At 42.9% G+C, this 13,501-nt stretch overlaps 1 protein-coding gene across 3 annotated transcripts in view; it reads left to right on the top strand.

Annotated features, from left to right (window-relative positions):
• The first annotated feature begins 74 nt into the window (after window positions 1–74).
• The window catches only part of Galk2 (galactokinase 2), a 116,532-nt gene continuing 103,105 nt past the window's right edge, over window positions 75–13,501 (top strand). For 2 of the 3 annotated variants that reach the window (XM_057780529.1, XM_057780528.1), the window contains exons 1-2: window positions 7,061–7,190; window positions 12,107–12,195. In XM_057780529.1, coding sequence (XP_057636512.1) covers window positions 7,138–7,190; window positions 12,107–12,195 — 142 coding nt within the window. In that variant the 5' untranslated portion in view covers window positions 7,061–7,137. Of the gene's footprint in view, window positions 253–7,060; window positions 7,191–12,106; window positions 12,196–13,501 lie in introns of those variants that run through there. The other variant, XM_057780530.1, reaches the window with a different exon arrangement.

The raw sequence follows: 13,501 nt of genomic DNA, 5'->3' as shown, positions 1-13,501 counted from the left end.
CCAAAGAGTTCGCCCTTGAGACAATTTACACGGCGCCCAAAAGGAGCGCACAGTTCGCTTTTCCTGCGCGACAGTTGGTGCTTTAGGAACTAAGCATAGCAACTGGGAAATCGGGCGCTGCGGGTCCTGTTTGAGGGGCTTCGGAAACCTTCTAGCAGATTCCAGTGTCCTAAGTGAGGGAACAGTCTCTTTCCTTGCCTGGGACTCTGGAACCGCCTCTTTCTAATGAAACATGCCCGTCCTATATGACAGGTAGTGTGCCTCTGCCATTGTTATCTATGTATTTTTATTCCAAACCTTACGCTGGGTATATTTACAGCAACACAATTTTCACGTAATTTTATAATTGTAGCTGACAAAATAATTTGTGGATATCCCAATTTAGGTACGCATTAATCAGTTATTCAATTATTTAATGAATCGAACGGGTATTAACTACTTTCAGGATCAAATTGTAGTAACAGTTGATGACAAGCTTTTTAAAAATGTGTTATATAAAACCATCAGAGTTCAGAATGAAGAAAAATTTTAAATAAGGCAAACCCTGGGTTCTATTTTTGTATATTTATTTTTTGACGTAACCCTCCAAATTCTGTACACTTCATTCCACAAATGCTATAGTTATAAAATGGATATAATCTTAGGAATTCTGCCCAATTGTGTATCTGTACAGATCAGCTCAACACGCCCAAACCTCCAGAGGTAAAGAACTTTTCATCTGGTCCAGCTGATGTTGAGCACAGTTTAGCATTAACATTCACGCCATCGTGTTGAATCCTTAAAACCCCAGCTTGGGTGTGCTCCAGTAACTTCTGATATTACCAGTTTTCATATGAATCCACTGGGGAACAGGATCATTTTGTTTTTGTTTCTAGGGCAGGAATTACTTGGTTCTGAAAATCTTGTGAGAAGACACGTCGAGAAACAAGCATGCCAGTGGTTGTGTTATTTCTATATTGAACATACTGTGAACAAATTTATTGCTATACTTTCATAATGTTACAAAAATGAGTCTTCAAACAATTTTGCTTTGAATATCGTTAACATTGCTTTCTTTCTTTCTTTTGTATCTTCTGAACTGAGGAGAGAACTCAGCCTTGGGTGTCAGGTGAATGCTCTATTGCTGAATTACTCCTCTAGCCCGACACTTACTTGTTTCTTAGGAAAATATTGCAAGAAGAAATTTCTGCCTAGTTTACAAAAGTAACCATCTTTTTGGTCCTAGTTTTTCTAACAATAGTGTCCCCTTACCTGTAATCACATAGTTTTCTGATAGCCTTTTCCTCTTAACATTTTATCATGAGGAATTCCAGATTGAAAATACATTTGAAAGGATGGAATAATGGACACAAATATACCAATTATCAGCCTTAATGTTGTGTATTTCGTAGGTCAACTGAAGGATGCATCTAAAACAACACATTATTGTACAGCTATGGGCATTGCCTAAAATTGAGGACTTTCTCTTATGCAAACATAGCATAATCATTACAAAGTAGACCGATAACCCTCTGATAGCATTTAATTTCCAGTCTGCTCAAAATTCCTATACTGAATATAAAAATTTGGGTTTGGAATGTCCTTTAATCATCTTAGAAACAAAAATTTTCCAAAAGTACTGCATGAATCTGTACATGTGATTTTAGAACAAAGCAAAGCTTTTCAATAAGTGTGGTGACTGACTGTCCACCCCAGTCCATTGGGACGGGTCGGGTCTAGTGTGGTGACTGAGTGTCCACCCCAGTGCATTGGGTCGGGTCAGGCCTAGTGTGGTGACTGAGTGTCCACCCCAGTGCATTGGGACGGGTCAGGCCTAGTGTGGTGACTGAGTGTCCACCCCAGTGCATTGGGACGGGTCGGGTCTAGTGTGGTGACTGAGTGTCCACCCCAGTGCATTGGGACGGGTCAGGCCTAGTGTGGTGACTGAGTGTCCACCCCAGTGCATTGGGACGGGTCGGGTCTAGTGTGGTGACTGACTGTCCACCCCAGTGCATTGGGACGAGTCGGGTCTAGTGTGGTGACTGAGTGTCCACCCCAGTGCATTGGGACGGGTCGGGTCTAGTGTGGTGACTGACTGTCCACCCCAGTGCATTGGGACGAGTCGGGTCTAGTGTGGTGACTGAGTGTCCACCCCAGTGCATTGGGACGGGTCGGGTCTAGTGTGGTGACTGACTGTCCACCCCCGTTCACTGGGACAGGTCAGGCCTAGTGTGGTGACTGAGTGTCCACCCCAGTGCATTGGGACGGGTCGGGACTAGTGTGGTGACTGACTGTCCACCCCAGTGCATTGGGACGAGTCGGGTCTAGTGTGGTGACTGAGTGTCCACCCCAGTGCATTGGGACGGGTCGGGTCTAGTGTGGTGACTGAGTGTCCACCCCAGTGCATTGGGACGGGTCAGGCCTAGTGTGGTGACTGAGTGTCCACCCCAGTGCATTGGGACGGGTCGGGTCTAGTGTGGTGACTGACTGTCCACCCCAGTGCATTGGGACGAGTCGGGTCTAGTGTGGTGACTGAGTGTCCACCCCAGTGCATTGGGACGGGTCGGGTCTAGTGTGGTGACTGACTGTCCACCCCAGTGCATTGGGACGAGTCGGGTCTAGTGTGGTGACTGAGTGTCCACCCCAGTGCATTGGGACGGGTCGGGTCTAGTGTGGTGACTGACTGTCCACCCCCGTTCACTGGGACAGGTCAGGCCTAGTGTGGTGACTGAGTGTCCACCCCAGTGCATTGGGACGGGTCGGGACTAGTGTGGTGACTGACTGTCCACCCCAGTGCATTGGGACGAGTCGGGTCTAGTGTGGTGACTGAGTGTCCACCCCAGTGCATTGGGACAGGTCAGGCCTTAGGCGCCTCCTGATAACACAGGAGTCCATAGCACTCACTGCTCTGAGAGCTTAGGGTGATAAATCAGTTCTTCTACCAGTGCCTATCCTTTTCCCAAATCTCAAGACAGTTAAGAGTTTTATTTGTGCATAATTTTTAAATACAAATGATAGGGCAGTTATTATTTGCTATGCTAATTGTTTACATTTATAAAATGGCATGCCGATTTACAGTGCATTTATCTGCATAATTTGCCATTTTTTATTGTAATGCCTTACTCATATAATGAGAAAAGATGAGTAATTTGATACCTAGAAATACAAAGAAAATGGCAACTAAAATTTGAGCTTTGCATTTCCTTGGTGACACCCAGGTTTATTAAGCCCAATCTGACAACTTGATAAGGACTATTATTAAATATCATTTTATTCAGTAATAAGTAATTGATCATTTTTTAAAAGGGTTGCTCTTGTTTAATGTAGATGTTATGTTTTAAGTTTTTAATTTTATTTTTATTAAGGATCTAATTTTTTATTTTATATTATGTGTATGTGTCTGCACATGAGTGTGTGCAGATGTCAGAGGTATTGGGTCTCCCAAGAGTTGGAAGTCATAGGTACCTCTTTGTCATGAACACTGGGTCCTCTCCAACAGCAGCAAATGCTCCTAACCACTGAGGCTTTTCCACCGCCCCTTAAACTTTGTTTTAACTGTGTGCCTGTGAGGTGTTTGTTGAGTTTGTATGGGGCATCTGTGGGTCAGTTGTCTCCTCCCGCCTTTACACGTTCCCAGGGACTGAACTCTGCTAGTCAGGCTTTTGAGACAAGAGCCTTTACCCACTGACCATCTCATTGGCCCCCAGATATTTTTATTTTTATTTATTTTTATCCTTACTGTTGACTATTTTCATAATTATTTTATTGCTTTATAAATAATTCCCCAAATATTTTTAAAACATATTTATTGAGGTATAATTTATCTGTGTTATAGAAAGTTAAGCTGGCTTTTTAAAATCTATGTTGTTGCTTACATCAGTTGGTTGTTTGAATTTATTGCTGTATGTTCTTTTTTTGGATCTCCCATAATCTTCTTGTTAATGGATATGTGGGCTTTTTTAGCTCGTGGTTAATATAAATAAAATTGCTGTGAACATTTGTGTGTACGTTGTTGTATGAGCATGTTTCATTTCTCCTGAGTAATGTGGTAGACTGATTCCAAGATGGCCTGTCATCCATGCCTTCTGATAGTTCTCTATCCCTTGAGTGTGGTAGGCTGTGACTTGCTCCTAATCAAATGATGGAGAGAAGTTGACAAACATAGTCATATGTACATTGTCACACTAAACAAGATCAAGTCTTCCTAGCAGCAGACACTTGTCCTGTGCTATCTTCAAGAAGCTCAAGTGCTGAAGTTGGTGTGGTGGTTAAGCTTCATTGACTGTTTGTTTTTCAAGACAGGGTTTCTCTCTGAGGCCCTGGAACTTGCTCTGTAGACCATGCTGACCTCAAACTCAGAGATCTTCCTTCCTCTGCCTCCTGAGTGCTGGGACAAAAGGTTTTCCCCACATGCCTGGCTGGTTAAGGTTTATTGTAAGTGAACAAAATCTGGACTCGGTTAGAAAACAAGCATCTGGATATGCCTTTGTGGGGGGGCTATCTACATTAGCCATGTCCTCTTGGGTGTGAATCCTTCCCCAGTTGAGCCTCTTTGAAACAGAAGATCCGTCTAAGGTATGCCCTTACTTTTGAGTAACAGAAATTGTGAGATAATAAGTATGTATTACTTATTATTACATATTACTAAATTTGTGGTAATGAAGTTATAAAGCAGTGGATACTACAAATCTACAAGTGCTGGTTGGGTCATACCAGAAGTGTATATTCAACTTTGTAAGAAATTCTCAAACTGTTTTCCTGGATAGTTCTACTATTTAGCCTACCTACTGGCAATGCCCTAGTTGTCTGTCTTGCCACCATTTCGTGTGAGCTAGCCTAGTTAAATTTTAGCTGCTTTGTCAAGAGCATTGAGCATTTTAGTGGCTTTGGTTTGCACTTCCTTTAGGCAGATGCCGTGCGTGCATGTGTGCGTGTGTTTCTATGTAACTGTACTTGACAGTTTTCTAGCAATTGTCTATAAATTTTTGAATGTGACAACAATGACGAAAGTTACCAGTGTCGAGCTTGAGAACCCTCAACCTCATTACACTTCCTGGACACATGGACATGTCGTTCCTTATTCCTCTGGCCCTAATCGCTTTATTGAGACTGGGATCACATGTTTGGAGTCCCCATCTCCTTCATGGCAAATTCCCGGGTTTCTTGGAGTGTCCAGGGGCATGATTCATGAAACCCACTCTGTGGATGCATTTGTTGATGTATTTTCAGGTCACCTCCTCGTTGATGGCATGTCCCCTCTTGTCACCATTCTTCTTTGTAGGAGTCATTCTTTCAGGCCTGAGTTGGAAGGACTTGTTTTATTTCTTTGGTGAAAAACCTCTTCATTTTTTTCTTTTACAAGGTTGTTTATCTTATTACCCTTGCATGGCAAGGATTATTTTTACTTTTTTGTGTTGTGTCTAAGAAAGCTTTGCTATACTTTAGGACACTATTTGCTGATTTGTTTAACAGCAGGGTATAGGGCCAGCAGGTAATATCTTATTGGAACAGATGCCTGCTGCCAAGCTTGATGACCTGAGTTCAATTCTTGGGACTCACATGGTGGAGGAAAGAACTGACACCCATAAGTTGTTCTATGACCTCTGTGCCCATGCATACACACTATATACATTTAATTTAAAAGGTACAAGGTATCAATTTCTCTTGTGAAGGTAATGTAAATATCTCCTGTCTCTCTTCCCAGATAAGGAGAACTGGCATGCAGTCTTCATAAGCACACTGTTCTAAACCTTAGAGATTTTCGTGCATAAGTTTTATACAGGAAAAAGCTACTGAAAGCCGGCAATCGAAGAACTGATGCTGTCACTCTCTCTCCACGTGACTGACAGGATGTTTTCTGTTCCAGCCTTCACTGCCCCGTGCGATTGTCAGCCAAATAAACCTTTCCTTCCCTCTGTTGCTTTTATGTCAGGGCATTTTTATCACAGCCACAAAAAAGTAATGCGGTACCCATGTGCAGTGTGACCTTAGATGTCTAGCTTCAACTGTCAGCCATTCATCCAGTCCTGCCTGTGTATTGAAAACTAATTGCCAGGCTTTGTGCCAGGTGCTGAGGACACCCATCCTGCCCTCAAGTTACTTACATGCAGTGGTAGGGATGGCGAGGCAGCAATTAGACAGACAATACATTCATGAGAAAATAAATATGCAGGGTAACTTTTTACACTTCTAAACGGTGATAGGGTACATGTGGATGGTATGCTTGTGATAGGGTCCCTGGGATTCCCCTAGGCAAAAGAAAAGTGAGGGGCGAGCTGGATACTGAATGAAAACATGAAGACATGATTGCTCCCAGGTATGGGTTGAGGAGAAGGTTTATTGTGGAGGGAGCAAACAGCCAGAGGCATCTGGAAAGGTCCATACTGAACATGGCCATCGGGGCAGGTTGGGGGAAGCAAGAGAGGAAGAGAGAGGGAGCAAAGACAATATCTGGGTACCCAGAGACCAGGGACGCTTAGTCAAAATGGCTGAGGTTATATAGGGATCAGAGGCTGGGGAAAAGAAGCCTAGCCCCTGGGCTGGAGAATTTGGGGTAAGGAGCCGGGTGAGAAGTGCTGGAGAAGCCATGGGTACTGAGTGAGACTTGTCCCAGGCATCTTTGAGACCTAACAGATACTAAAGGGTTCTCTCTCCACACTAGTGGTGTTCTGGGAAGACCCACCTGAGTAAGTGCAAAGATATTTACATCTATTTTACGTTGCTTACTTTGGAAATAAATTTAAATAAGCAATAGATAAACATTGCATGGTCACTGGGACGATTTGCCGGACATTAAGGAAGAAAAACCCCAACTTAAAAAATAAAAAGGAAGCCTGAGAGAGATCAGAAGACCAAAGTGTGTGAGGGCCCCCAAGTTCTAACGCTGTACTCAACCACATCAGGGAACAGAAAAACCTGGTCAGTCGGTCTTGACGTTGTGTCGCCCCTCTGAGCCTAGCGCGAGGTAGAGGCTGCACTTGACAGCTGTGCCGGGAGCTGGGGAGGAGGAGCTGGGGGCGGGACAGCCTGGAAGGGGGCCGCTTCTGAAGACCTGCAGGATTTCCGCCGAAGTCCCGGAAGAAAGCCACTTCTGCCGCCTGTGTCTTGTGATCCTCAGCTGTGCTGCACTTCTGGAAACTGCAGAGGGATCTAGCAAATATGGCTGCGGAGGAACCCACCACGCGACGAGTCCTGGCGGCTGAACATCCCAGGTGGGGGGGGGGAGGCGTGGCCTGGGATCCCGGGCTGGAGAGGCGCGCACCGTGCTCTTTGCTTTTGGCAGCTTCTTTTGAGTTACCGTCTTTTTTTCTTTTTTGTTGTTGTTTTGTCCCAGAAGGCAGACAGAATCCTTAGAATTCTAGACGCTGCCAGGGCTTGTGGTTGTTGCTTCACACAAAGGCTTTTGCCCTTTCTCGCCGAAGGAGTCAGTAAAAATGCCCAAACCTACTGCTCGTTATCTTGCCCGCCAAGTGATACTGCTTTTCCATGTTTCCGTCCTCGACAATCGTTTTTGAGTCTCTGCATCACTGACAAACCCGAGAATCTCGGAACTGTCATCAAGGCACTAATTTGTTGTCAGTTTCTAGCTACAGGATTACAGTTCCTTTCGATGTCTAGTGGAGGGACTTATTAATTACAGATACTTTGTAGAAATACTTTGTTCTGATTTCTGGGGCTGAAATCTGACAGACTTCTCTCATCTGCTGTTTTGTTAGCCCAACGGCTTCTCTGAGGTTGACTGCTTTTGAATTTAACTCCTCCCTCCTCCCATTCTGTTAATGTCGATGAGGTAGTGTTTTCCTATGGCTTAAAAATGTTCATTCCTGTGCAAGTCAGCAAACAATGTATCTTTAGTTGCCAGGATAAAACATACCGTACTCTAGAGTCAACACAGTTTGGATTACTTTCAGTCTGTGTACAGGCCACTGAATGGTTTAAGACTCTCTGAGATCATTTTATGGTGTGGTTGTTTTTACATATTCAGCAAAGGAGCACACATTACGAGAGATGTGTGTCAGGTGACTCCTGGATAATTCATGGAAAGAAACCCACCCCTCTGTAGTATAATCTTGTGCGAAACATGTCTACAAATAAACTCCAAATATGATTTTCTTTTTGAGCCAAGGTTTTACTATGTAGTTCTGGCTGTCCTTGAACTTGATATGTACACCAGCCTGGCTTCTAACTTAGAAAGATGTGCCTGCCTCTGCCTAGGGTTAAATATGTGTGCCACCATGCCCAGCCTATTTTACATGATTTTGTTGTTGTTTGTTTGTTTTTCGAGACAGGGTTTCTCTGTAGCTTTGGAGTCTGTCCTGGAACTATCTCTTGTAGACCAGGCTGGTCTTGAACTCACAGATATCCTCCTGCCTCTGCCTCCTGAGTGCTGGGATTAAAGGCGGGTGTCACCACCACCCGGCCTATTTTACAGGATTTTCATAGTAAAGATCTCTGCCCTGCAGGGAGGGTGTTGCTAGTAAACACAGGACCATTGATTGATGGAAGAGAAGAGTTTCTGACTGAATTCCTGTAGTGTTCTTTCATGCCTTTCACTATCTTTTCCATAATTATTTACGCAAAAGATATTTAATGTTACTTAACTGCGTCATGTAGGGAGTCTTTCTGTCCTGCCATACTGCTCCCATAATGACACAGAGACTTCTTAATTATGAAAACTCGGCCTATAGCTTAGACTTATTCCTAACTATCTCTAATAAATTAACCCATTTATATTAATCGACATTTTATTACCTCTCTTCTGTCTTACACCTCCTATTTCCCCCGAGTCTCTCTCTCTGTTTTGAGACAGTGTCTCTCCATAGCTGAGGATAACACTGAACTCTGATTTCTCTTCCTGCACCTCAAGTACACCATCATGCCCAATTATTGTTTCATTTTGTAATTGTGTGTGCACTGTTATTTCTTTTTTTTTTTTTTTTTTTTTTTTTTTTTTTTTTTTTTTTTGGTTTTTCGAGACAGGGTTTCTCTGTGGCTTTGGAGCCTGTCCTGGAACTAGCTCTGTAGACCAGGCTGGTCTCGAACTCACCTGTTATTTCTTTATGCAACGTTTTGCAGTAATATTTTGAAGCATCCTATTTTAGAAGGGATAAGATTTATCAAATCTAGATAGTGTAATCTACAAATCTAAATGGTCACATGGTGCAATTCATTGGTACCCTCAGGTGAACCAGGATTCTTGTGGAACTCCTGATCTTTGTTTAAGATCCTCTTCAATTTAACAGGAAACCAGATCCTATGAGTAAAGACACAGGCAACCACATTATATGTTTTAGTAAGATAATTTCTTTTTCCTTCTTTTTATTTTTCTTTTTGGTTTTTCAAGACAAGGTTTCTCTCTGTGTATCCCTGGCTGTCCTGGAATTCTCTCTGTAAACCAGGCTAGCCTTGAACTCTCAGAGATTTATCTGCCTCTGCCTCCCTAGTACTGGTATTAAAGGTGTGCACCACCATCACCTGGCTTTTTATTCTCTCTCTGTAAAAAGCAAATCTGAGGAGTCTCGAGTTGTAGCTCAGTGGTAGCATACCTCCCTAGCATGCACAAGTCCCTGCATTTGATTTTCAGCATTAAAAAATGCAGGCAGAGAGCTGAGTACAGTCTATCTTCATTTGACTCATGTTTTTTTGTCTCTCCTGCAAAACGTCCATTTCACATGTAACTTTCTTTGTGGTGATATCTCTTTTCTTTAGGACTAAATTTAAATTGTTAGGATGGCAACGCATAATGGAAACTGCCTGTAATTCCAGCAACTGGAGGGAGAGGTAGGAGGTCACCACAAATTGAAAGCTTACCTGGACCAAGTGAGCCCTGTGTCCTGTTCTAGTTACTTTTCTATTGCTGTGAAGAGATACAATGTTCCAGTGAAATGATTGAAGAAAAGTTTATTTGGGGCTTATGGTTTCAGAGCATGAGTCCATGGCCTTCATGGTGGGGAGCATGGTGACAGGCGGGTACTGGAGCAGTGCGAGGCAGAGGGAGCTAACTGAATGGCGGAACTGCAACAAGGCCACACCTCCTAATCCTTCCTGAACAGTTCTACCAACAAACAGGAACCTATGGGAGTCATTCAAACTACCACATCCCCCCAAAATCTGGGAGGTAACTCAGTCGTGGAAAGCTTGCCTAATTCATGAAACTCCCAGAATTGTATTAACCCCTATGGTGGCATATCTTTGTAATTGCAGCATCTGGGACTGAGGGAAAGATGGGAGATTTGGAAATTCAAGCTCATCCTTGGCCAGTGAGTAAGAGAACAGCCTGGGCTACACAAAACCTTTCCTAAAGTAACCGTAAAACAAATGAATGAAAACTGTTAGATTATTATTTCTTGTAATAATTTTACTGATTTAGCATACTGTATAATCCATCCATTTTAAAAGTTTGCTTAATGAATAAAAGTGCTTCTGTGCAAGTATGGCCACCTGAAGTCAGTACCAATAGCTCATTCAGTGGGAAAGAAGACACTGACTCCTGAAAGCTGTCTTCTGACCTTCATGCATGTGCCGTGGCATTCATGTGCCCTTGAAAACACACGGACACATACACACTGTTTAAAAAGTTAGCATTGAAGTGGTATTAATATTGTCACAGAATTGTGTGACCATTTTGCTTTTCTTCACACAAAAATACATATCACCCCTTAATCTTACCTTTCCATTCTTAAGCAACCACTAATCTATTTTTTCTTTTTCCTTTCAGATTTGTTTGTTTTGGACATCTCAAATAAATGCTATCACAAGATATGTTTTTTTCCTTCTCTTTCTGTTCCTCTTTTTGTTCTTTTTTTTTTTTTTTTTTTTTTAATTGAGACGCGTTCTTTCTACGTCCTGCTAGCTATCTAGGAACTTGCTATATACACCAGGCTGGCCTTGAACTCATTGAGATCCTTCTGCCTTTGTCTCTTGGGTGCTGGAATTAGGGCGTGGGTACCACACCTAACTGCTGCTCCCCCCCTCCCCCCCCATGTGCTTTCAGCTGTGTTGTAGCATAATCAGCGCGCCATTCTGCTATTCGATCATATAGACAGAGTATTTTGTTTATCAGTTAGTAGACATTAGGAATACTTCAACATTTTGGCTCTTGCAAACAATGCTGTGCTATGATGACACCCTGTGATTTTTAGGTTTCTTATTTTCTCATCTCCATTGATCTGGTGACCCTGACCCCTGTAATACTGAAGATGGAGAATATTTAGAAGACTATGATTTGAAACCTAAAATCTTGTTGTCCTTCCTTCCTTCCTTCCTTCCTTGCTTTCTATTTCTTGAGACAGGGTTTCTCTGTGTAACACTCCTGGCTGTCTTGAAACTTACTCTGTAGACCAGACTGGCCTTGAACTGAGCTTTTGGCCTGTGTGTATATATGTGCACAATGGACATACCTGGTGCCTGTAGAAGTCAGAAGAAGACCCTCTGAACTGGAGTTACAGATGGTTGTGAGCTTCCATGTGGGTGATAGAATTGAACCTGGGTCCTCTGGAAGAGCAGCAAGTGCTTTTAATTGCTGTGCTATCCTTCCAGTCTTGGAAAAGCTTTTTTTTTTTTTGGTTTTTCGAGACAGGGTTTCTTTGTGGTTCTGGAGCCTGTCCTGGAACTAGCTCTTGTAGACCAGGCTGGTCTCGAACTCCCAGAGCTACCACTAGAGGGAAGAGGCTGGAAGGCTCGTGCAGGCCTCATAGGCTGTGGCCCTGCTGACCCAGATTTCAAGCTGCTTCTTTAATATAAAGATGTTCTTCCAGCTGGGCAGTGGTGGCGCACACCTTTAATCCCAGCACTTGGGGTTGGGGGGCAGCAGAGGCAGACAAATCTCTGTGAGTTCAAAGCCAGCCTGGTTTATAGAGCAAGTTCCAGGACAGCCAGGGCTGTATGGAGAAACCCTGTCCTGACAACCCCCCACCCTCAATGTTCTTCCTTCATTGGAAAAAATATGGTTAGATTCTTCATAATGGAAGGAAAGAGTGTTTTATATTAGCTACATCAATTTGATTTTTGACATTCTGCAGTGTGTGTGTTGCCCGCAATGCTGTGCACACTCTGTTGCTGCAGCACTTCTGCCCTGCATGGGTTTCTAGTATATGATGTCTTGAGATATTTCACTCTTGTTTTTCAGACTGTTGAAGCTAAAAGAGATGTTTAACTCTAAGTTTGGGTCCACACCGAAGTTTTATGTTCGAGCCCCAGGAAGAGTCAACATAATAGGTATTTTAAATTTCTTCTTTTGATTGCCCCCCCTTCTTCTGGTGGTCTGGATTTCCAGGTTTATTAGGTATATTTGTATTTCATTTTTGTTTCTTCAGAGAGATACTTTGTAATTTCTTATATTTTAGTGTTGAGTAGTAGATTTTAGCAATTTTGTATTCAGTCTGTCTTCATAAATACATAATGATGGGTATAGCTTTAGATTGTACACCAACTCATTATTTTGTGTTTAATATAATAACATAAATATTTTCTTATGTTTCTGAAGAGTGCCAGCCATGCGAAAGCTCAACCAGAGGTGTCTCTTGTTTATCTTCTCTCCATATATATATTATTTGTGTTTTGATAAATAAAGTTTGCCTGGAGATCAGAGGGCAAAACAGACATACTAGTCAGACATACAGGCCAGGCAGTGGGAGCACACAACATTAAACCCAGGACTCCAGAGACAGAGGCAGATGGATCTCTGTGAGTTCAAGGCTACCCTGGGCTACACAAAATCATTCCAGAAATAGATCCAGGTGGTGGCTTACACCTTTAACCCCAGTATTTGGGAGTCACACACGCTTAATCCCATCACTAGGGAGGTGGAGACAGGAGTGTTGTGGCTGGGCAAAGAGAGGAATATAAAGGGGAAGAGACAGCACCTCACTGGAGTATGGAGTCTGAGGACTTGTGGAGACAGGATCTCGTCCTCTGAGTCTGAAGACTTGGTAGAGGTAAAAGGTCTCTCTAGTGATTGGCTGCTCTGCTTTTCTGATCTTCAGCTTGAACCCCAATATCTGTCTCTGGGTTTTTATTATTCATGCTACATCAAACCCACATAAAGTTCTATTTGAACAAAGATACTTAAACTGAACGTATACATCTCAAATTTTTGAGAAGGGCATGCCCTACGTGGAGGAGCTGGAGGTGTATGCAGGGATGTTGTATGTCACGACCTCTAGGATGAGTAAGACTTGTCATGAGAAAATGTACAGGGAGCTGAGAAAAATCTAGGGTCCATGGAGGATTCAAAGATACATTTATAATGGGAAATGCAAACGTATAAAACAAGTAACTGAATAATACAAAGCACTCACATGCACTTATTAGCCAGCTTTTGTTGTCAACTTAGGCCATGCTTTTTATTTTGAAGCAAATAATAGAGGATTTAAAAATTCCACAGACTCTTTGAGAATGGCCAGTGGGTGTGGTTTATAATAGGGATAAAGTCACTGGAGAGGGATGATGACCCATGATTGAAAAGGGAGTATCTGGTGGAGGGGAATGCCTGCAAAGACATGAAGGCTGGTTTCTGGAGCAT

This window comes from Chionomys nivalis, chromosome 9, assembly GCF_950005125.1.
Source record: "Chionomys nivalis chromosome 9, mChiNiv1.1, whole genome shotgun sequence".
In the NCBI taxonomy this organism is placed as follows: Eukaryota; Metazoa; Chordata; class Mammalia; order Rodentia; family Cricetidae; genus Chionomys; species Chionomys nivalis.
Note: the sequence above shows the minus strand (reverse complement) of the source record. Positions and strands in the feature narration are given on the sequence as shown.